Here is a 25,028-nt window from a genome sequence, read left to right as displayed (position 1 = left end):
AGGGACTTGACTTTCACATTGTTGCTCATTTCCCTGATGACTGCAGATTGCACTGCCTCCCTTCCCAAACCACCATCCCCTCCCCCCCAAAAAGCCCCCACTGGCCGGCTGCATCCCTTCCCACCTGTGGCACATTAACAACCTCACCCCTTTCCAAATTGAGTCTGCGTTGATCCCCTCCCTTTCATACATGTTGTTACCCTTTCACCTCCTTGTTAGTGTTTCTGTTAACCTTGTCAGGGTCCAGATTTCCACTCCTCAATCTGCCCTCTGCTTCCCAACATTCCCTCTCCTCCTTTAGTACGCTGCAAAGCCTCCCTGCCCCTTTGCCTTCCATTGAGCACCCTATCAACCCCACAATGCCTTGCATAGCCTTCCCGACCATATCCCTCCCCAACCCCTTGCTTAATCTTCTTTCCCCATTGCCCACGTGTTCACCCTTCCCTACCCCAGATCCCCTCCCCCCAACTTCTTCCATAGTCAATATGCTGCTTTCCGAATGCTTAGCCCTGTCTGAGTACTACTGCACCTTGCTGTTCTTCTGGATAATGATGGCAGCCACCAGTCTCAGACCACTCCTAACCCCTCCCCCCACTCCTCCCCATAGAATTAAACTCTTGAAACAAAGAATAAAGTTGACTTGGCCACATTCTGGCCTTCAGAAACTTGTTTCTGGGCTGAGGGCTTGTTGGGGTGGGGCATGGGGCACTGGGAACTTGCTCCATTTTGTTGTTAAAAACTGGGAGCAACAGCATTCGGTGAGGAGGATGGAGACGGCTGCCCACCAGCCATGTATTTTCTTCCACCATAAAACCCAAAAGATCCATTCCAAATAAGTGCGTCAACACTCAAAGCACGTTATGGTTTAGGCCCCTGATCAAGCATGTGATAAACCTGAGGTCTTTATGCCTGGAGCCCAGTGTGAATCAATGCAATGGGCTTTGAGAGCCAGACAATCGCGCTGAAAGTAAGAACAAAGTCAAATAATTGCACGGTTCCTCCTTTTATTTCCTCTCTTAAAATAATGAGCACATTTGTCCTCAGAATTACAAATCAAACTATCAATCCAATGCTGGCAATAATAATACATTGCATAATGAAGCTTTTGTTACATCTTTGCACAATTCCGACTGATTATGTGTTTGTGTAGAAGCATGCTGCTTTAGAAATTCCACAAATATAGCTCGAGTGGAAGGGCATGTCAAACTATGTGCCCGTGTTACAGGATGGTCTGTCCAACTTGAAAACGCACTGCAGCATCTTAACAGGCCTGTTGAGAAAATAACAAACTGTTTTTAAACTTCAGAATTTGTAAATGTAACTGAAAGAGCTGGATTTCGTGATCCAGGTTTTCCACTGAGCAAGAACAATTCGACTCGTAGTAAACAGGAATGTTTTCTATTGTGGTATTTCATACCACTAGCAACGAGTTCATGTTGAATGTTCCAAAAATTTATTCTGCCACTCAAGTATTAGAAAAATTTAAACATTGCTGTTTTTAATATTCTGTCCAATATGAGCTAAGAATGACTAAAAGATTAACAAGGAAGGAAAAATTAGAGTACGAGAGAAAGATAGCCAGAAATATAGGGCGGAATTCTCAAGCCACCCTGCTCCTGAGGTGGCTCACAATGTGCCACTGATGGGATCTTCCAGTCCTATAGAAGTTGATGCCGATTTACATCCCCCACCGTCAGGGAACCTATGACAGGGGGCGACTTTGACGGGGAGCGCTGGAGAATTCTGCCCATAAAGACAGAAGATAGAGTTTCTGTAGATATTTTAAAAATAAATGAGTGTTGGTCCTATGGAAAGTGAGTCCGAGGCATTAATAATGGAAAATATAGGGATGGGAGTGGAATTGAACAAGCATTTTGCACCAGTCTTCACTTTACAAGTAACATCCCAGCAATAGCTATAAATCAAGACATGGAAGGAAAGGAGAGTCTCAAGAAAATTACAATCACCAAGGTGGTGGTACTGAGCAAATTGTTGGAGCTATGGGCTGACAAGTCTCCAGGGTTTGAAACACTTTATCCTTTGAAAAGAAGTGGATAGGGAGATAATTGATGAATTGGTTTTAATTTTCTGAAACTCCCTAAATTTGGAAAAGGTCCCATTAGATTGAAAAATAACAAGTGTAACTCCTTTATTCAAAAAGGAAGAGTGACAGAAAGCAGAAAACTACAGGCTTAACAACTGTCATCAGGAAAATGTTAGAAGCAATATCATAAACACTGTAGCTGGGCACTTGGAAAAATTCAAGGTAATCACTATCAGGCAGAGTCAACATGCTTTCTCTTTGGTAAAACTATGTTTAATCAATTTATTGGAGTTCTTTGAGGAAGTAATATGTGCTGTGGATAAAGGGGAACCAGTGGATGTAATGTATTTAGATTTCCAGAAGGCATTTGATAAGTTGCCATATCAAAGAAAATAAAAGCTCATAATGTAGTGGGCAACATATTGACATGGATAGAAGATTGGCTGGCTAACAGGAAACAGAGGGTAGGCAGAAACAGGTTTTTTTAAGGTTAACTGGATGTAACAAGAGGTGTGCCACAGGATTCAGTGTGAGGGCCTCAACTTGTTTCATTTATATAAATGATTTGGATTAAGGGACCGAAGATATGGGCTGAAATTCTCTGGCCGTTCACGCCGACAGGGTTCTCCAGTCCTGACAGTGCACCTCCACGAGTGGGTATCCTACCAGCATGGGGTGACATCAATGGGAATTCCCATTGACAGTGGTGGAACCAGAGAATTCCCACTGCTGGCAAACAACACGTCACCTCCTGCTGGTGGGAAACGCGTGGCTGGGTGACCGAAGAATCTTGCCCATGGTTTGTTAAATTTGCTGATGACACTAAGATAGGTAGGAAAGAAAGATATGAAGGAAACAAAAGGGAGGCTACAAAGGGATATGGATAAGTAAATGGGAAAAGTTCTGGCAATAGAGTATAATTTGGGAAAATGTGAAATTGGCCATTATTGAAGGAAAACTGAAAAAAGTATATTATCTAAATGGTGGGATTGCAGAGTTAGCTTGGGTGTCCTACTGCATGAGTCACAAAAGGTTACTATGTAGGTACAGGAATTAATTAGGAAAGCTATTGTTATATAAAATAAAATATGTTATTGTTTATTGTAAGGGGAATTAAGTACAAAAATAGTGATGCTATGCTTCAGTTATGTAGGGCATTGGTGAGACCAACTTTGGAGTATTGTGTAAAGTATTAGTCCCCTTCAGATAGAGTGTAAATGCATTGAAAGCAGTCAGAGAAGGTTTACTGGACTGATGCCAGGAATGGGCAGGTTGTCTTATTAGGAAAGGTTGGACAGATTAGGCTTTTATCCCTTGGAGTTTAGAAGAGCAAGAAGTGACTTCATTGAAACACAAATTCCTAAGGGTTCTTGACAAGTTGGGCAGCACAGTGGTTAGCACTGCTGCCTCACAGCGCCATGGACCCAGGTTCAAATCCGACCTCAGATGACTGTGTGGAGAAGCAAATTATCAACTGAAATGTTACATTAAATATTGAGAATTTCTTCAACTTTGTGAAAAATTGCAAGTTTAAATATGAATGGGATATGGTACACACTTGTAATTATCCACGCAGGTGTACTTAATTTTTTTCTCCTTCAGAATGTTTTCCAACACTGCAACACTACCGACACCACAGGATTCTCTGCAAATCAAAAATATTGACTGAGTTTAGTTTATTTGCCAAAATGAATCAGAATTGCTATCTTGAAAATTACCACTTATCAAGACTTCCTGAAAAAAAGTGAAATAAAGAAGTGCCTGGAATACTCAATAGATCTGGCAGCATCTGTGGAGAGAGAAAAGTTAAGCGCCAAAATCTCGCTGGCGTTTACACCAGTGGGATCTTATGGTCACACTGAATGTCCACCACGGCTGCAGTTTTCCCTTTGATAAGGGGAGCGTTCAACGGGAAACCCCATTGACAACGGTGGAACTATAAGATCCCACCGCCAACGAGCAGCACGCCACCGCAAAAACGGAGAAAAATCCTGCCCATGGTTTTGAGTCGATTATGATTCTTAAGAAGAATCAAATTCCACTCGAACTTTAACTCTGTTTCTTGCACCAGATCTGCTGAGTAATCCCAGCATTTTCTGTTTTTAGGTCAGATTGTCAGTATTTGCAGTGTTTTATTTTTAAGCCTGGAAGTGTTCGGGAAAGGTATTATTTCACAATTTGGATAGGAATGAGAGAGCTCATCTTATTACACTGATCAAGAAAGATCAAATTGCTTTCCTGCTTGCCAGCAGGAATGCACCATTAAATAATTCTTAAATAAATTCAGGGATTTTCTTTTCCTTCCATTGTCCTAGTCAGAAGTTTAATCCATGCATTAATTATTGTATTTTGAAGAATAACTTCCTGATATCCTAAATTACCCTGTTACCAGTCTTAGCATGCCATTCTTACAGTGTGATTCCACTTAAAAGTCAGACTTTAAATTTGCCTTCTCTATCATCACATCTGTACACCTTACATCTGTACAAAATTTCCTCCTAGTCACTTCCTTTAGAGCAGGGCTTTCCAAACTTTCCTCATGGCCCATTGTTTTAAAATGTGTAGCACAATGAAAAACCCCACACTGACATGTAAACATCAGGTTATGTACAAGTGACACATGACAATTCTGACTCATCTCTAGAAACAAAGATTAGCCAAACACTTGTTCCCAGAAAATAACCTTCCTTTTTTGTTTCTAAATAGCTGGACAAGCACACATTCAAATCACTGCTAAAATTCACAATTTTTAGTGACTTATTTCAGATACTGTGACAGATCAAATAGTAAGCCTGACTCAGTATAATGCAACTATGGGTCTGGCAGACAGCCCAACAGTGGCTTCTTCAAATTTCTCTCTCCTTTTGCTATTTTCAAGTAACCCCTGCCAGTGTTTAACACTCCATGAGAAGAATGGACCAGGTGTAAAGTAAAGATACCTCTATTTCAACCTGGCAATATACCTCCAACGTCAAAACCGACAAACCAACCAAAAGGTATCAGGTGGCCCACTCGCACTTAGCCAATTAATTAGCATTTAAGGGCCTCTTTCCAGTGCTGCTGGAATTTTACCCATAAAGGTGAGCGAGTGCCAGGGCACCCAGCAGCCTTGTGGTTGGCCTGGGGTTCCCTCCTGTTCAGCCCTCCTATGCCAAATGGAAGTCCACTGGGGTAAGCCTTCAACCACATGCCCCACTCCCCTGATGCACCTGGCCTCCGCCCCACCGCTTTAAGTCCAGGTCCATTGTATTTCTTCACTGGGGACTCACTGTCACCCCAGCAGTGACCACTGCTTTGAGTAGTGCTGCTTAAACTGGAGAGCTGCTGGCCATTTGACTGGCTGGTTGGCAGCACGAGAAGGCAGGACCTCCTCACTGATGGGGGTGGAAGTCTCGCTCTGAGCCACTTGATGGCCTGACAGCTGTTAAATTACAATGGGGTTTTTAAACCAGATGGGTGCAGGTTGGTCCTAACATTTCAGCTGGGGCCACCACCTCCTTGTAAAAGTCTGGCCTGTCTGCTAGTTGCAACTCACTGGACTCACTCACTACATTAGGACTTGGACTCTGATTCAGAGACGAAAATGCCACTAATACTTCAAAGGCTCATTCCACCTTAACAATATTAACATTTATGCTAAAAAATTGATTAAGTTGACTATAGTTAAAATAGTCATGAAAAATTGTAAGATTTAATTTCTCACATTTTCTTTCTCCTCCTTTTCTGAATCTTAGTGCAATTTATATTACCTTTGGCTAAGTCAGCCCCCTGCTCTCAGGCCTTTGGCAATCCAGATGTGTTGTGTGTCTGTTAGAAATGTGATAGCAAACAAATGCTATTTCCCTTCAAATTTCCTTCTTTTAAATAAAGGCCCATCCTCCTCACAGGACCTCCCTATAATAGCACAGGCAAGGCAGGTATCAATCTGCTTGGGGAATCCACAAGCTGCCACTCAATGACATGCCAGGTTGGAAGTCTGACTACCTTTACTATTCCACTCTGCTGCAACAGAGATGCTAAAAAAATATTTTACATAGTAAAACCCACAGTATGTATGAAATGAAAATTCTCACTTATCAGGCCCATCAATATTGTCCATTATCCAGAGGTGAACTGAGGTAACCCGTTTGCTGTCCAATTTTCCAAGTTCTATTTCACGAAAAATGCTAGCAACAGGAAAGGAAAACATGATCAGTGCATCAATGTTTTATAAAGTGGCAACATTGCTTCACATCTTTGGCTCAATATTGCAACTCCTGAGTAAACTCAAAATTAATCCAATCTGCTATATTTATTGCTACTGAGCATTATTGCAATAGTTTAATCAATTGTCAATCAAAACTTCCAGATTTTAATTTTGTTTCCATTTGAATAATAGTCCCTTCCTGCATTTTTAACCCTTTGTGATGGAGCACCTTGCATTTCCCTCCAGAGAATCCTACGATGTAGAAGGACGCCATTTAGCCCATTGAGTCTGCACCGACCACAACCCCACCCAGGTCCCATCCCCATAACCCCATGTATTTTACCTTAGCTAGTCCCCCTGACACTTAAGGGCAATTTTGCATGGCTAATCCACCTAACCTGCACATATTTGGACTGTGGGAGGAAACCAGAGCACCCAGAGGAAATTCACACAGCGAACATGCAAACTCCACACGGACAGTGACCCAAGCCAGGAATTGAACCAGGGTCCCTGGCGCTGTGAGGCAGCAGTGCTAACCACTGTGCCACCGTGCAGCCCATGAATGTCATCAACCCACCAGTCTGTCCAATTCACAAGTATGTTCAAATCCTCTTGCAGCTTATCAATAATATATTTATATAGCACCTTTCAGTAATAAAATATCCCAAGAGACTTCAGAAGAGAATTATAAAATTAAATCCGACACTGAGCCACATAAGGACAAATGGTCAAAGACTTGGTCAAAGAGGTTGGTTTTAAGTGTGCCTTAAAGGACAAAAGGGAGGTAGAGAGGCAGCGAAGTCTAGAGAGGTTATTTCACGGTTAGGCACCCAGGCAACTGAAGGCATCAATGATGGAGTCACTAAAAATCAAGGATGTTCAAGTGATCAGAATTAAAGGTGGGCAGATAGCTCAAAGGGTGTGGAGGGCTCATGGTGCAATGGTAGTGCCCATACCTCTGGGACAGATGCTCCTGGTTCAAATCCCACACCAGGACTTGCTCTTCACAGAAAGTGACCTGAAGTTTTCACAGGTTAGAATGTGGGAGAACAGCCTGGAGTATAAAGAATTAGGAACAGGAGTAGGCCACTTGGCCCTTTGAGCCTGCTCTGCCATTTAATAAGATCATGGCTGATCGGATTATAACCTCAACCCCACATTCCTGCCTCCGCCAGATAACCTTTCAACCCTTCCCCCCGCCCCCTTGTTAATCAAGAATCTATTTAACTCTGCTTTAAAAATATTTAGAGAGTCAGCTTCCACTGCCTTTTGAGGAAGAGAGTTCCAAAGACTTACAACCCTCCTCATCTCTGTCCTAATTAAGTGATTCCTTATTTTTAAACTGTAGTCCCTAATTCTAGATTGGCACAGTGGCAAGCATTGCTGCCTCACAGCACCAGGGACCCAGGTTCAACTCCCAGCTTGGGTCACCGTCTGTGCAGAGTCTGCACATTTTCTCTGTGTCCATGTGGCTTTCGTCAGGTACTCCAGTTTCCTCCCACAGTCTGAAAGGCGTGCTGGTTAGGTGCATTGGCCATGCTAAATTCTCCCTCAGTGTACCTGAACAGGTGCTGGAGTGTGGCGACTTGGGGATTTTCACAGTAACTTCATTGCAATGTTAATGTAAGCCTACTTGTGACACTAAATAAATAAGATTCTCCCACAAGAGGAAACATTCTCTCCACATCCACAAGTTGGAATAGTTGAGTGTAGGGGTAATGAAGGCATGAATGAGGGTTTCAGCAGCAGATGACCTGAGAAAGTGACGAGTGGTGCATTGTTATGGAGATAACACCCCCTCCCCACCATGCACAAGGGGAGCCCCCCCATCTACTCTCTCCCATGCACACAAGGAACACTCCCACTGTAAGCATCCCACCCCCACCTTTGCCAGGTTCCTGTTGGTCCAGACCTGTTGTAAACCTTGCTGACATGACGCCATGTTGCAGGGGGTGGGGGAGCCCATTAATGATATTGAAATGTATGGTAATGGGGTTCCTGAGTTTCTGGGCTGGAACGCCACCATGTCATTGGTGGGGACAAGGACGATGAGGACAAAATATCCTCCTCGCATGAAAGCTGTTTGGGGACTCCAGTTGGATTCTTCGCCCCCACAGGGTTTCCCGCCCACCAAAAAAGTGGAGGGGGGAATGCCAGCCTTTCTGTCATGTTGATGTTGTTAGTGCTGTACCTGTTTTCTCTGAAAGCATTGGCAGATCCATTCAGCAACACTGTTACTTCTCCTTGGGCCTTCATTGCATACTGTGAAATACACACAATTACTTATCTATCATCCAACTTAATCGGTGTTTAATACACTGAAATAAAATTTCTGTGGGTTCAGGGGGTGGGAGAGGGAGCAGGCTGGAGGTGTGGATATCCATGACTTCACTCTGAAACCGCATTCTCACTCTACTGAATCCAATATGAATATAGTCATGGAAACTATTTGTAGAAAGGGGCACAAACAGAATTTAGCAGCAGATTGTGTTAGGTTGCTGATCTCTTGTGAAGCTCACATTAACGGATGGTAAAACAAAGACATTACAAATTGCCATCTAGTATGTAACAAATGGATCTAACCAACAGCATACAGGTTGACATCACCAGAACCAAGTAGAGCAAGTTAAAAAATAGATCAGTGAGAAAGAAACCTTTTCATGAAGGATGGATTATCCATGGCTAAATAAAGTTAGGGGTAGTATCAAATTGAATAAAAACACTGCAAACATTAATGGTAGCTCAGAAGATTGGTCAGATTTTAAGAATCAACAGTGAATGACTAAAACAATTATAAAGAGGGAGGGAGAAGAGTTCAAGAGAAAGCTAGCTAGCAATATAAAAGCAAATAATAAGAGTTTCTACAAGTGTTTAAAAAGAATAATACTTGGGAACAAATCTGGGGAATCTATAATGGAAAACAAAGAAATGACTGAGGTGTTGAACAGATATTTTGTCTCTCGTCTTCACAGTAGAAAACTTAAACTCCCCAGAGATACTTGAAAATCAAGGGGTGAATGGGAAGGAGGATTTTAAAACTATCACCATTACCAAGGAGAAGTTGCTGAGAAAACTATTAGATCTAAAGACTGACAAGTCCTTACGACCAGATAGCCTACATCCTAGGGTCTTAAAAGAAGTGACTTTAGAGACAGTAGATGCCTTGGTTGTAATCTTGCAAAATTCCTTAGATTCTGGAAGGATTCCAGTGTCTTGGAAAATAGCAAAGTTAATACCTTTAAGGAAGGGATGAAGGGATGAGGGGGATGAGACAAAACAGGAAGCTACAGGCCAGTTAGCCGAACATTTCTCATAGGCAAATTGCTAGAATCCATTTTCAAGGAGAATATAGCATGATGCCTTGAAATTATAATTTGATCAGGCAGAGTGAACATATTTGGTGAAGTAATGGGCAAGGTGGATAAAGGAGAAACTGTAGATGAGGTGTACTTCGATTTTCAGAATAGTGTTTGATAAAACGCGATGTCAAGGGTCACTACGCAAAATAAGACTACATGGTGTAAAGGGTAACACATCAGCATGGATAAAGGATTGGTTAGGTATCAGGAAGATCATTTTTTGTTGGCAAGCTATAATACATGGAGCGCCACAGGGATCAGAGCTGGAGCCTTAATCTAAATCAATGATTTGGATGAATGGACTAAGTATATGTTGCTAAATTTGCTGATGACACTAAAATAGATAGGAAAATAAGTTGTCAAGAGAAGGTAGAGAATCTGAAAAACTATGGACAGTTAAGTGAGTGGGTGAAACTTGTTAGAAGGAGTATAATATGAGAAACTATTATGGAAGAGTAGAAAAACAGCATTCTATTTAAATGGAATGAGTTTACAGAACTAATTTGCACAGAGGGATCTGGGTGTCCTGGTATACAAATCGCAAAAACTTATAGCGCAGGAACAGCAAGTGTTTAGGAAGACAAATAAAATATTGGCATTTATTACAAGGGGAATGAAATCTACAAGTAGGAAGGTTTTACTGCAGCTGGAGAGGTCATTGGTGGGGCCACACCTGGACTGCCGTGTACAGGTTTAGTCTCCTTATTTGAAAAAAATATATAATTGCATTAGAAGCTGTTCCGGGAAGGTTCACTCAACTCATTCCTGGGATGAGGAACTTATCTTAAGAAGAAAGGTTAAGCAAATCGGGCCTATACCCATTGGAGTTAAGAAGAGGGGTTATTTTATTGAAACATAAGAGATCCTGAGAGGATTTGATAGGATAGATACCAGGAGGATATTCCTACTAGTGACAGAGACTAAAACTAGGTGGTGCAGTTTAAAATTGAGAGGTCTACCATTTAAAACAAAGATTAGGGGAATTGTTTTCACTGAGTATCTTTAGTATTTGGAAATCTCTCTCCCTGAAAGCAGTGGAGGCTGGGTCATTGAATTTATTTAAGGCAGAGTGAGACAAGGGAGTGAAGGGTTATGGGGGTAAATGGCAAAGTGGAATTGAGACCATGACCAGATCAGCCATGACCTTACTGAATGCTGAAGCAGGCCCAAAGGGCTGGATGGCCTCCTCCTAATCTGAAGTCCTATAAATAATTATTTAACGTGTCACAAAATATTTATTCCCTCACTTTCTCCTCTTCAGGACTCTCTCAGTTATAAAGCATTCCTCAGCTGAGAGGGAGATGACAGGTTCCCAGTCTTCTGATTATGCTACTCTATGATTAGTCTTTAGCTGGGTGCATCATTATTACCCCATGATGATGGTCCTCTTGTTTTTCCCTTCCTTGTCAGTGTGGGGAGGTGGGGACATGGCACGTGCAGAGGAGGGGTACCAGGCTTTATCTAACACGACCATGTGGATGCAGGCGATAAAGGCTCTGGCCTGAGGGGGTTTGAGAATATAAATTGCAAATGGCACTGAGGCATATATTGCTAGAGCTTGAACCCCAATGTTATCAATCTGGACCAACACATTGCCCTTTCAGAATGGTTTCAGAGGAGGAAAGACTTACATTTTCAGATGCCGCTCTCCAAAATGAACCCATTGAATGGTTTGTGCAACTGTTCCATTCAGGACATGCTTCATAATTAGGGCCTGTAACAAATCAATCATTTACAAATCAAATTAATGTGCCATGTTTATGTCCAAGTTTCTATTTGTACGGTGTAGGAGTTACTTGTTTAACATTCAGGAAAATAAACTTTTATAAGTTACATACTTAGTTTTTTTATAAACAAGTGGGAGTCCGAAGGTGTGTGGTTTAGGTTGATTGGCCATGCTAAATTGCGCCTAGTGTCAGGGGATTAGCAGGGTAAATATGTAGGGTTACGGGAATAGGACCTGGGTGGGATTGCGGACAGTGTAGGCTTGATGGGCTGAATGGCCTCCTTTTGCACTGTAGGGATTCTATGACATGAACTGTAAATGCACCATGGGCCTCATTTGAACTATTTCATATGGATCTCTTTTCCCAAATTTCTATTGGGTGTGGAGACACATTGAGTGAATGGCCATATTTAGTTTTTTGTTTTAGGAAATCCAATTTTCCCCTGCATTCCTGAACCTTCATCATTTTGCTCTGGCTTTTTTTGCGGGTTGGGAATGCCTAGTGTGGAACACATCCATTGCCACTATGGTTGGGTTTAAATAGAAGGGGGAGGGGCGGGGTGGTGGTGGTGGTTTAAATGGGTGACACTAAAATCGAATTTAAAAAAAAATATCCTTGCACTACTGGCCAAACCAACATTTATTGCCCACCCCAAACTGCCCTTGAAAATTTGGTGATGAGCTGCTTTCTTGAACCACAGCAGTCCATGTGTTGCAGGAACGTAGCAGTGCTGTTATGAAGGAATGTTCCAGGATCTTGACCCAGTGACAGTGAAGCAACGGCATACACGTCAGGATGCTGTGTGACTTCGAGGGGAATTTGTAGGTGGTGGTACTGTCATGCATCTGCTGCCCTTATCCTTCGAGGTGGTAGGGGTCACGGGTTTGGAAGGTGTTGTCAAAAGTATCTTGGTGAGTTGCTACAAGTGCATCTTATGGATGGTACACAGTGTTGCCACTATGCGTCGATGGTGGAGGAGGAAGTGAATGCTTATTATGGTGGATGGGATGCCAATCAAGCTGCTTTGTTCTGGACTATTTGCCAGAAAGGAGAATGGCATTTTTCAGTACCACATATTTCACCCAGGTCTGCCGAATACAACTTTTTGAGAACGGCTACTCAATTCGGTGACTCTTCAGCTGAAGTTAGCAAAGACAAGAATATTTTTCTGACACATTTAAAAAGAACTATCCAAAATTTTAGTATTTTTTAAAGCAAGTAACAAATCAGTTTGGGCATAAATTTTACAAAATGATTCATTGGGCTGCTGCCGGGATCACCCAGTCCCCTCAAAAGTCAAACGGACTTTCGGCTGGCTCACTGCATCCACACAGCGGGTCCCAGCATGGAGGAGCTGGATGATCCTGGCCATTGTAAATGTTGTGGGATTTTCACTTCTCCATTGAAGAGCATTTATCACAACAATAAGGGCAGCATGGTGGCACAGTGGCTAGCACTGCTGCCTCACAACACCAGGGACCCAGGTTCAATTCCGGCCTCAGGTGACTATCTGTGTGAAGTTTGCACATTCTCCCAATGTCTGCATGGGTTATGGAGTCATAGAGGTTTACAGCATGGAAACAGGCCCTTTGGCCCAACTTGTCCATGTCGCCCATTTTTATAACCCCCAAGCTAGTCCCAATTGCCTGCGTTTGGCCCATATTCCTCTATACCCATCTTACGCATGTAACTGTCTCAACACTTAAAGACAAAATTGTACCCACCTCTACTACTTCCTCTGGCAGCTTGTTCCAGACATTCATCACCCTCTGTGTGAAAAAATTGCCCCTCTGGACACTTTTGTATGTCTCCCCTCTCACCTTAAACCTATACCCTCTAGTTTTAGACTCCCCTACCTTTGGGAAAAGATATTGACTATCTAGCTGATCTGTGCCTCTCATTATTTTATAGACCTCTATAAGATCACCCCTAAGCCTCCTACGCTCCAGAGAAAAAAGTCCCAGTCTATCTAGCCTCTCCTTATAACTCAAACCATCAAGTCCCGTAGCATCCTAGTAAATCTTTTCTGCACTCTTTCTAGTTTAATAATATCCTTTCTATAATAGGGTGACCAGAATTGTACAAGTGTGGCCTTACCAATGTCTTGCATTACTTCAACAAGACATCCCAACTCCTGTATTCAATGTTCTGACAAATGAAACCAAGCATGCCGAATGTCTTCTTCACCACTCTGTCCACCTATGACTCCACTTTCAAGGAGCTATGAACCTGTACCCCTAGATCTCTGTGTTATATAACCCTGTAAGAAGTTTAACAACACCAGGTTAAAGTCCAACAGGTTTATTTGGTAGCAAAAGCCACACAAGCTTTCAGAGCTCCAAGCCCCTGGGTCCCTGGTGTTGTGAGGCAGCAGTGCTAGCCACTGTGCCACCATGCTGCCCTTATTGTTGTGATAAACGCTCTTCAATGGAGAAGTGAAAATCCCACAACATTTACCCTCCCCAACGTCCTACCATTAACTGAGCAAGTCCTGCCCTGGTTCAATCGACCAAATTGCATCACCTTGCATTTATCTAAATTAAACTCCATCTGCCATTCGTCAGTCCACTGGCCCAATTGATCAAGATCCCATTGCAATCCTAGATAACCTTCGGGTTTGCTTTGGGTACTCTGGTTTCCTCCCACAGATCAAAGATGTGTGGATTCGGTTGATTGCCAAATACTAAATTGCCCCTTACTGTCAGGAAGATTAGCAGGATAAATACATGGGGTTAATGTCTGTGCAGCTTGATGGGCCTAATGACCTCTTTCTGCACTGTAGGGATTCTAGGAATATGATTTGATGCATGACTTTTTCAAATTAAGTTTTTTCCTGCCATTTCTGACAATGAGCAAAAATGTTCATCAAATAAAATTGCTGAAATGATTGAACAATGTCCTCCAAATGTAAGTAAAAATTAATTAATAGATCCTTTGCTTCCAATGGGGAGTTTTGCTTGATTGGAATGCAGGCTGGAGTCCCACAAAGTCCTTGAATATGTATTTTCTTTGATGCTGTCAATTACTTGGATTTGGTGCCCAGATTGACACTGCATTATTGGATCTAGCTTGTGATAGCGGTGGCAATATGATCATTCTTGTCCTTGGGGTCATTTACATAAAGCAGCCTAGCTCTCTGTGGGGTAGAATAGCCAGGTCTCTGAGGCCTGAGTTTGGGCTGTTTAAACCCGAGGGATGATTTCACACTCCCATAGTCCCACGATGGATTGGTGCTGAAAAATTATTGCTCTCTATTTCCCTGGCCGCTTGCCCTAATACAATCCTAATCTCCAATTCCTTAATCCGAGGAGTCCATGACTCCACAGACATGAAACAATATGGTGGACAATTAATTGAGCCATTCCCCTCCAAATGGGGCTGAATTATAAAGTACCAAAGGGGCCTGCTCTTTGTCGACTAAAATTGCTCACTATTCCAGGATCAGGAAATGGTCACAACACAGGAATATGCCGGTCAATATCTTTGATTACTATCACAAACTCTCTTCCCCAACCACCGACTCCATCTCTGCTTGTTGCCACAGTTGACTCCAAAACGAGCTTTCAACCATACAGTAATGCCATCACTGCCCAACTCTGCTGCTGCCTCAGTGCATCTGTTGCTGAAACTCTCATCCATGTCTTTGTTACCCCTAGACAATATATTCAAACGCATTGCTATCTAGTCTCCCACATTCTATTGCACCTTACCCTTTGTAAATTGAGCTCATTCAAAACTCTACTCTGCCTGGCCTAACTCACACTATTCCTATTCACCTATTGCACCTGTGTTTGCTGATCTATATTGGTTAAGTGGTTCGGTTTAAAAATTCTCATCCCTTTTTCAAAACCCTTCAAGTCAATCTTCTTAAACTAGACCGATGGACTTAACCTTCAGCACGCTGAGGTCACAGAGGCATTTATGCCTCTTGAGAACACCCTGACTAGTTATAAAATAGAAGGCCTGAATTGATGTGCAACTATCTCCGGCCCGGATGAACAATAACAAGGGTCTCACATCCCACCTTCTGTAATCTCATCCAGCCCCACCATCCTCTAAGTCTTAAATGTGCTACAGAAATGCAAGTTGTTGTTGCTCCTCAGGTGGAGTATATTGCAGTTTCCACCCAATAAAATGATCAGGAAAATCACAGGCTGAGATCCCACAGTGCACTTACTGGAATGGCAGGAGTGTGGAATCCAGCCATTGACTCCTAATGGACAAAGGATTGTTGCAATAATAGGAGCCTGTGTGTATTTCATGGAATTGAATAACCCAGCGGAAGCTGATGCGCATTATAATTCTGCATTACAGAGATTTTTGAGAAGCTCACACAAGAGTGGTATTAAAGTGACAGTGTAATTCTTAGGATTGAACCCCAACCTGAATGCAAAGCTATCCCATTGGACGGTTTGAAAACTTGGACATTGGTTTTTAAAGTTTGAGTACCTAGTTTGCTAGACATTGCAAATGCAAATGATGGGGCCTAGGTAGGTTATGCACATGTTAATAACAGGACCTCGCTCCTGCCCTGTCGCTGATCATTCCAAGAATAAAACAGTAAGCATTTATTAACAAATTAAATTCTAAAAAGCTCTGCTGCTAAGGAGCCCATGAAGTTTTGAGTCTTGAATAGTAAGTGAAAATTATTGACTACTCACCCGGGCTAGAGAGTTTTCCACACCAATTCAGGCCATCCAGCATAAAGCCAATCAGAGTGTTCTCGAGGGGCATAACCTTGTGTGTGACATCAGTGTACTGAAGGATAAGTTCTTTGGTCTGGCTCCAGAAGATGGACTAGGTAACATGAATAATTTCAGCATTGATGGCTTATCGGAATTTGTAGAAAACAACATGGATTGCACTATTGGACCATTTTACTGGCATTTTCCTTCTTAAAATAACAGCAATGTTAAAAAGAAAATAATATAAGGGTAAATACATTATGAAACTTCCTGGATGTCCTGACCTCATGATTGCAAGCTGCCTTTTTTCTTATTCAAACAGGATGGAATGCATAGAGTTGACATTTTAGTGGCTGCCCAGATATTCTCAGCTTGTCCCATCACTCAGAGATCTACAAAAATCTGTTCCTAGCAAACAGATTTAAAACTTTATAATGGGAGTTGTGGAAACTATTTTTAAAGAATCCACAGGGTGGATGATAGGATGCATGGGCCAGATTTTCACTTTGTGATCTTGTAAAAGAATCAGCAGCCTATTTGACAATCCTCCTTGCTTATATTTCCAAATTCCACAATGGAAATATTTTTTAAAAAGGTTACTGATTTGCTATCACTACATTTACATTATTGGACAAAGTCAAATTCTGCTGAGTGCAGAACAGCCCATTCAATCCATCAGGTTAGCACCGGTATACATGAGGCAAGCATGTTACAAATATAAGGTTTAAAAGATTGCATTTCAGGACTGTCTTTAATTTAGGCTAAAAGAGGGGGATCATGTGATTCATGCTAAAGTCTGCGGCTGAAAATTTCCCATCTCACCCACACGGGAATTGTTAACAGGCGAGACAGAAAATTCGGTGGACCATTTAAAGGTCCTTTGAACTTGGGCAGGAATTTCTGGTCTTGGGGCCAGAAACCCCCACCCCTCACACTAGTAGGTCTGGGTGACAAAGTTGTTAAAGATTAATGTGAGGCCTCGATTGTTTGCTGGCAAGAAAGTGGAAGGTGTTCGTACTTGAAGACAATGACAAAAGCATTTCTATTTATAGTGGTTAGATTCCTAGGCCAGAATTTTCTGGCTGTTCATGTCCCACCGTCACTGCCAGTGACGAGAGAGAATTAAGTCTCTGTTTAGTGTCTCACTAACTTGATCGAGTTTTTCGAGGAAATGATGAAGATGATTGATGAGGGTAGGGCAGTGGATGTTGTCTACATGGACTTCAGTAAGGCCTTTGACAAGGTCCCTCATGGCAGACTGGTGCAGAGGGTGAAATCAAATGGGATCAGAGGTGAGCTGGCAAGATGGATACAGAACTGGCTCGGTCAAAGAAGACAGAGCAGTGGAAGGGTGCATTTCTGAATGGAGGGCTGTGACAAGTGGCGTTCCTCAGGGATCAGTGCTGGAACCTTTGCTGTTTGTATATATATATATATAAATGATTTGGAGGAAAATGTAACTGGTTTGATTAGTAAGTTTGCGGACGACACAAAGGTTGGTGGAATTGTGGATAGCGATAAGGGCTGTCAGAGGATACAGCAGGATATAGATCGGTTGGAGACTTGGGCGGAAAGATGGCAGATGGTGTTTAATCTGGACAAATGTGAGGTAATGCATTTTGGAAGTTCTAATACGGAAGGGAAATATACAGTAAATGGCAGAACCCTTAAGAATATTGATAGGCAGAGAGATCTGGGTGCACAGGTACACAGGTCACTGAAAGTGGCAACGTAGGTGGAGCAGGTAGTCAAGAAGGGATACAGTATGCTTGCCTTCATTGGCCAGGGCATTGAGTTTAAAAATTGGCACCTTGCAGCTTTATAGAACCTTAAGTTAGGCCGCTTGTGGAATATAGTGTTCAATTCTAGTTGCCACACTACCAGAAGGATGTGGAGACTTTGGAATGGGTACAGAAAAGATTTACCAGGATGTTGCCTGGTATGGAAGGCATTAGCAAGAGGAAAAGTTGGAGAAACTTGGTTTGTTCTCACTGGAACGACGGAGGTTGAGGGGCAGCCTGAAAAAGTCTACAAGATTATGAGGGGCATGGACAGAGTAGATAGTCAGAAGCCTTTTCCCAGGGTGGAAGAGTCAATTACTAGAAAGGGTGGTGGGTGCCTGGAACCCGCTGCTGGGGGAGGTAGCGGAAGCAGATACGATAGTGACATTTAAGGGGCGGCTTGACAAATACATGAATAGGATGGGCATAGAAGGATATGGTTCCTGGAAGATTTGGGGGTTTTAATGCAGTTGGGCAGCATGGTCAGTGCAGGCTTCGAGGACCGAAGGGCCTGTTCCTGTGCTGTAATTTTCTTTGTTTACTGCAGCGGGATGGGAGAACCCCAGCTGTGAGTGAGGTTGGAGAATCGTGCCCCGTGTCTCCAAATTCTCAGTAGAATGTTGGGAATATTGGGCTGTAAACGGTTATGATTTAAACTGTCCACTGAATTTCAAAACGAAAAGAAAGGTATGTCCTCAATGATAGCTTCAGCTTTACTAACTGGATATGAGGCCTATGTGATTCATGTTGCCATGGAAATAGAAACCTCTCTCTTCTCAAGGCCTAAAATATCTCTGAAACCCCACAGACATAGGCTGTCTGTCAAGATCCAGGAGAGCGAGAGAAAATAGTGGCTGATGGTCTTTTGTGGTACACCGTGCAGGAATGCAGGACAGAGTTCATGTTTGGATTGAAAAACAACAAATTCACGAGGCTGGATGATTTGCCTAGATGAGTTAGAGAGAGAATCTCCAGGAAAACTCACAATGATGGAGAGTTCAGAGGCTACAATTTAGTAGGTTGAGAAAGAAAAATAACAGAAGTAAAGCTTCAGGAGGTGAGAATCATTTTGGACTTGTTCGAGGAGATAGGAGTGTCTACTTAAAAGATTTGATTTTTCTTTAATCTGTTTCTTACAGTAAAAGTCTTAGATGTGAAATTTGTGTCATTCTTTCAGCTATTAACTAGATATTCAAATTCCCTTTTAGAAGTTAGTGGTCTCTTTGGGGATTGTAATAAGTAGCTTAAGCTCCCCTTGCCACTCATTAAATCTTGCAGCATTCTTCTTTTTCAAAGAACTAATGTAACAACATTTTTAAAGTTAGTTATGGGTTTGTGTGGGCTCAACTGATCTTTCACCATGGGTGGGATTCTCCCCAAAAAATTAAGTGTCAAATTCACATAAAAACTGGAGGAAATCCCCCTGTTTTTTTCAATGGGGGTTTCAAAATGAATCTCCCACACTCTGTGCACTGCAAAGTGCAACATAAGAAATAAGAACTGGGGCAGGAGTAGGCCATCTGGCCCCTCGAGCCTGCTCCGCCATTCAATAAGATCATGGCTGATTTTTTCGTGGACTCAGCTCCACTTACCCACCCACTCACCATAACCCTTAATTCCTTTACTGTTCAAAAATGTATCTATCCTTGCCTTAAAAACATTAATTGAGGTAGCCTCAACTGCTTCACTGGACAGGGAATTCCACAGATTCACAATACTTTGTGTGAAGAAGTTCCTCCTCAACTCAGTCCTAAATCTGCTCCCCCTTATTTTGAGGCCATGCCTCCCAGTTCTGGTTTCACCCGCCAATGGAAACAACCTCCCTGCTTCTATCTTATCTATTCCCTTCATAATCTTATATGTTTCTATAAGATCTCCCTTCATTCTTCTGAATTCCAATTAGTATAGCCCCAGTCTATTCAGTCTCTCCTCATAAGGCAATGCTCTCAACTCCAGAATCAACCTAGTGAATCTCCTCTGCACCCCCTCCAGTGCCAATATATTATTTCTCAAGGAAGGAGACCAAAATTGTACACAGTACTCCAGGTGTGGCCCCACTAGCACCTTATACAGCTGCAACATAACCTCGCTGTTTTTAAACTCCATCCCTCTAGCAATGAAGGACAAAATTCCATTTGCCTTCTTAATTACCTGCTGCACCTGCAAACCAACTCCTTGTGATTCCTGCACAAGGACACCCAGATCCCTCTGCACAGCAGCATGCTGCAATTTTTTACCATTTAAATAATAGTCCATTTTGCTGTTATTCCTACCAAAATGGATGACCTCACATTTACCAACATTGTACTCCATCTGCCAGACCCTCGCTCACTCACTTAGACCATCTATATCTCTGCAGACTTTCAGCGTCCTCTGCACACTTTGCTCTGCCACTCATCTTAGTGCCATCTGTGAATTTTGACACACTACACGTGGCCCCCAACTCCAAATCATCTATGTAAATCGTAAACAATTGTGGTCCCAACACTGATCCCTGAGGTACACCACTAGTCACTGATCGCCAACCAGAAAAGCACCCATTTACCCCCACTCTTTGTTTTCTGTTAGTTAACCAATCCTCTATCCATGCTAATACATTACCCGTAACATCATGCACCTTTATCTTATGTAGCAATCTTTGGTGTGTGAATATAATTATAAATCAGGCGTGGGGTCTATTCGCAATGGTGAGGCCGGCAGCATAGTGCTGAACGGGCCATTGTGCCTGCGGCAATCTGTCAGCGCCAAGATCGGCGCATGTGCAGTGCCTGCACTGCCAGCCTCCCGATCACTGGCCAGTCCTGTGGCCGCCCCCCCCCCCCCCCTCCCGCAAGTCCCGATCTCTGACCCCCCCGCCAGCCTTGCTCCCAAACCCCTGGCCCACCTCGATAGTCCTGATCTCCCCCCACCCCTGAACCCCCCTGGCAGGCCAACCCCCACCCCAATGCCCAGTCCCAATCACTGGCCTCCCTCCCTCTGTCGCTGATACCTCTGCAGAGTGACAGCAGGATCCCCCCCCCCCCCCCCCCCCCCGCCCCACAGAGGCTCTATCGCCCATTAGGCCCCACCCCCTTGGCACTGCCCAATGCCTGGTGGGCAGTGACAAGCTGCCCCTTGGGCAGTGCCAGGGGCCAGGCTGGCACTGCCAAGCCAGCAATGCCCAAGAGGTAACCCCCATTACCCCTGACCTGACCTCCTGGGGGGACCCCCTTTTCACTCCAGCAGGGTCCAGCCGGCAGCTCCCTGCAAGTGTATTGTAAACCACGCTGGAATGAAACACTCCTGGTGGGGTGGGGGAAAACTCTAGCGGGCCCGGAGACTTCAGTCCCAGGCCTGCTAATTATATGTAAAATATATTATAATCAGCATTTAATTAAATTATACACCTCTGTGCCAATTTCTGGCACGGAGCTGATGGCGCCGGAGACGGATGGAGGCCGTGGCGCCCAGTGGACAGCCCGTTAAACAGCCTCCGCTTTAGTGTCTTGGCCAGCGCAGCGGGCTGGGAGAATTGCACCCCCCCACCCCCATAACCTTGGGGATAATTAGTGTACATGAAACAGAATTGGTAGAAATTCTACCCTAGACTTCCTTTTGTGATTGCCTTAAACTTGAGCCCTCTTGTTACAGTTTTGCAACTACTGGAAGCATTCTATCACAATTCATCTATCTTGATGACATTTACCAAAATAACAACTAGACCTTCTGTTGTGGCCCCAGTCTATAATCTAGACCTGGACCTTCAGATGGGCCAAAAACCACACTCACAGGGATTGCAGTGGAAGTATGGACAATTGTTATCCCTGTAATGGACTTTTTTAGTGACTGGTTGGGCAACACTGGAAATGCTGCATATATTGTGCATTCCTAGTATCCTTGATAACTGTGGCTCAAGAGTCAATGATGTATTGTGGCATTATAGGGCGGCATGGTGGCACAATGGTTAGCACTGCTGCTTCACAGTGCCAGGGACCCAGGTTCGATTCCCGGCTTGGGTCACCGTCTGTGCGGAGTTTGGACATTCTCCCCGTGTCTGCGTGGGTTTCCTCCGGGTGCTCCGGTTTCCTCCCACATTCTGAAAGATGTGCTGGTTAGGTACATTGATCCAAACAGGCGCCGGACTGTGGCGACTGGGAGAATTTCACAGTAACTTCATTGCAGTGTTAATGTAAGCCTTACCTGTGACAAATAAATTAACTTTAAAAAAAACACTTTATATTTACATGTAGTGTGCTTGCATAATGGTGGAAAGTTCCCTTTCCTGAGGGATCTGCAGTGAATAACCACCTTTTTCTGCTGCCAGCTCACAAAATGAACAGATTCATTGAAATCAATTTTATAACTTCTCGTAATGGAATTTACCATATCTGGCTGACAGCTTTAATGGTCATGAACTATACTGTCAAACCCTCCTTCCATTCATACTCAATAATTTAGCATTGACAATTAGTATAAAATAGAAGTTTCAATACTATCCCTGTATTTCAGTCTGGACTATCATGATAGGTTCTTGAAGTTCTTATTCCTCACCTGGCCAATTGGAATGTCGTGATCAGCCATATTCAGAAATGGTTTATAATCCTCTTTTGTGATTTTGCAAGGATCCTTCTCACTAAATGCACGTAGAAATGCTTCCCACAGTTTTGAACAGTCTTTGTTCCTGACAAATAAAAACAAACACTAACTGTTAGAATGGCATAATCCAATCTTATTGTGGCTGGAAATCTTTGCTTATTCATGTTGTTAAAGAAATAACTTGCATTTGGCTTTCATAATGTTCCAAAGCTCTTTTGCAGCAAATATGATGTTTTTGAGAGTGGTAACACAGGGAAATGTGGTATCCGTTTCAACAGCAAGGCCCCAGAAACAGTAATTTCGAGACCTGGTTGGAAGCATTGGAATTCAGGGAATGGCTTTTCCCCGATTACCTCCCCTGAACAGGCAGTGTGTGTTCTGAATTCTCAGATTTCCCCATTGAAGCCAGAAAGGGCCAGCACCTTGATAACTTGGAAACACTATGGCTGCTGCACTGCCCAATGCCCGGTAGGCAGTGCCAAGGCTGGCACTGCGAGCTAGCAATGCCCAAGGGGCAACCTTCTTTACTCCTGACCTCCTGGGGGGCCTTGAGGTGGGGGTAAATGACCTAGTTTTCTACTTATATGATTTTGGTAGATGGATAACGTTGGCTAGAACTTCCCTGCTCTTCTTCAAATATTGTCATGGGACCATTTATGTCCACTTGAAAGGAAAGATGTGATTTTGTTTAACATTGTACCTACAGTTCCAACAGTAGAACATTCCTTTAGTAAGGCTTTAAAGTGCCAGACTAACCCAAAACCTTTTCAATACTGAGGCATGAGTGTTACCTCTGAGCCAAATCTGACAATGGTTGGAAGACAGTAAAGGATGCCAAGCAAAGGATCATTGAAGAATGGTTCAGTGCAGGATAAAATGCAAGCTCCAATTTGTAGAGAGGAGATGGGGGAAGGCAGCAAGGTGTACATGGAATAATCAAGCCTGGAACCAACAAAAGTGAGGGTTAGCTTCTGAATGGGAGTGAGGAAGAGGCGGAGGTAAATGTTGTTGCAGAGCTGGAAGGAAACAGTGCGAGTGTTGTGAGTTGATGGCGGATGGAATCAGATGTCAAGACTGGAGGAGGATTGAACAAGGTGGCATTGATCTTCCCAAAGTTGAGATCCTTACCCAGACTTGATGGGTCAGATCTACGTGAAGGAGATGGGCATCTGGAGTTGGGAAAGTTCCTTGTTTCACAAAGCCATCTATTGCAGCCCACCCTTGCCATACATCCATTCCAAGGAAACAAAAAACAGTACAGCACAGGAACAGGCCCTTTGGCCCAAGTCTGTACTGACACAGATGCCTCTCTAATCTAATATTTTCTTGCCTCTGCATGCTCCATATCCATCTATTCCCTGCCTATTCATGTATCTATCCAGAAGCCTCTTGAACATTGTAATAGAATCTGCTTCCACCACCTCCTCCAGCAGTTCCAAGCATTTGCCACCCTGTGTGAAAAACTTGCCCCTTACATCTCTCTAAACTTTCTCCCTCTCACTTTCAACCTATGTCCCCAAGTAATTGGCCCTTCGACCCTGGGAAAAAGACTCTGACTAACGACTCTATCCAAGCCTGTCATAATCTTGTAAAACTCTATCCGGTCCCCCCTCATCCTCCAACGCTCCAATGAAAACCACCTCTCTTTATTAGTCCATATCCTCCAAACCATGTAACATCCTGGTAAATGTCTTCTGCATCCTTTCCAATGCATCAACATCCTTCCGGTAGTGTGGCGGCCAGAATAGTACACAGCCAGCAGTGGCTGGATAGAATGAAGCCTGCAGACTCTGGAAGCAGGCCTGAGGCAGCAGACCAGAATACCTGCCTGTTTATTGGGACATTGGCCTAGTTGTAATGATGAATGTCACACCCACCACCAACCTCCCCACCTCCCCTCCTTCCCCTGCCCCCCCCCCCAACTGCACATGCCCTTCCATGCCCCCTCATATCTCAGACATGTCCTTCATGCTCCATGCCCCATCAAAATCCCATGCCCATTTCATGCCCCTCCAGACACCCATCCTCCCAGTTTCTACTACTAGAGCCAATGAGCCATTGATAAGTCTAGCAGGTCTTTGCAATAACAGAAAAGGAAGAATGTGCGGGGTTATGGGGAGCAGCCAGAGACATGGCACTAGGATAGTTGCTGGTGCAAACATAGTGGGCCAAGTGGTCTCCTTCTCCCCTGAAAGAATACTGTGACAAGCAGTGACTTTGAAGAGATCCTTTAGAAAATGGTTCAGTTTACAATCTCATAAGTGTGTTAATCAACCACAGACAGACATTCATAGTTTCAATGTCAGAAGAGCTTATCCACTTCAGACAGCTTGATCCTGTGGAAATAAATGCACAGGCAGTAAATAAACTCTTCAAATAATCGGCAAGTTACTTCTAGGTAATGACCAAACAAAATTTCCCCTCTCCCTGCAGCTGTATAAACATTGCTTGCTGAGATTTAAGTGGTTTAGACATTCTTGGAGTTCAGCTGGGCATTCATAATAAGGCCATCTGGCAACTGCATGAACAAGATCATGCTCAACAGATGGCCTTCTGACAGTGTAATAGTGGTAAGATGGGATTTCCCACCAAATAGCAAGACAATCCTGGCACTGCTGCATTGTGAATCCCCGAATGCAGCGCGACTGGAAAGATACATTAAAAAGGTAGA

At 43.4% G+C, this 25,028-nt stretch overlaps 1 protein-coding gene across 2 annotated transcripts in view; it reads right to left on the bottom strand.

The window, feature by feature from the left end:
* Positions 1-987: 987 nt before the first annotated feature.
* The window catches only part of LOC144495118 (ADP-ribosyl cyclase/cyclic ADP-ribose hydrolase 2), a 32,535-nt gene continuing 8,494 nt past the window's right edge, over positions 988-25,028 (bottom strand). For both annotated transcript variants that reach the window (XM_078215058.1, XM_078215050.1), the window contains exons 3-9: positions 22,313-22,442; positions 15,978-16,113; positions 11,221-11,303; positions 8,422-8,492; positions 6,118-6,210; positions 3,603-3,689; positions 988-1,270 (exon numbers count right to left, since the gene is read on the bottom strand). In XM_078215058.1, the coding sequence (XP_078071184.1) occupies positions 1,207-1,270; positions 3,603-3,689; positions 6,118-6,210; positions 8,422-8,492; positions 11,221-11,303; positions 15,978-16,113; positions 22,313-22,442 (664 nt within the window). In that variant the 3' untranslated portion in view covers positions 988-1,206. The remainder of the gene's footprint in view (positions 1,271-3,602; positions 3,690-6,117; positions 6,211-8,421; positions 8,493-11,220; positions 11,304-15,977; positions 16,114-22,312; positions 22,443-25,028) is intronic.

The sequence above is a fragment of the Mustelus asterias genome, chromosome 1 (assembly GCF_964213995.1).
Source record: "Mustelus asterias chromosome 1, sMusAst1.hap1.1, whole genome shotgun sequence".
NCBI classification, from domain to species: domain Eukaryota; kingdom Metazoa; phylum Chordata; class Chondrichthyes; order Carcharhiniformes; family Triakidae; genus Mustelus; species Mustelus asterias.
This window is presented reverse-complemented; position numbering and strand designations above follow the sequence as displayed.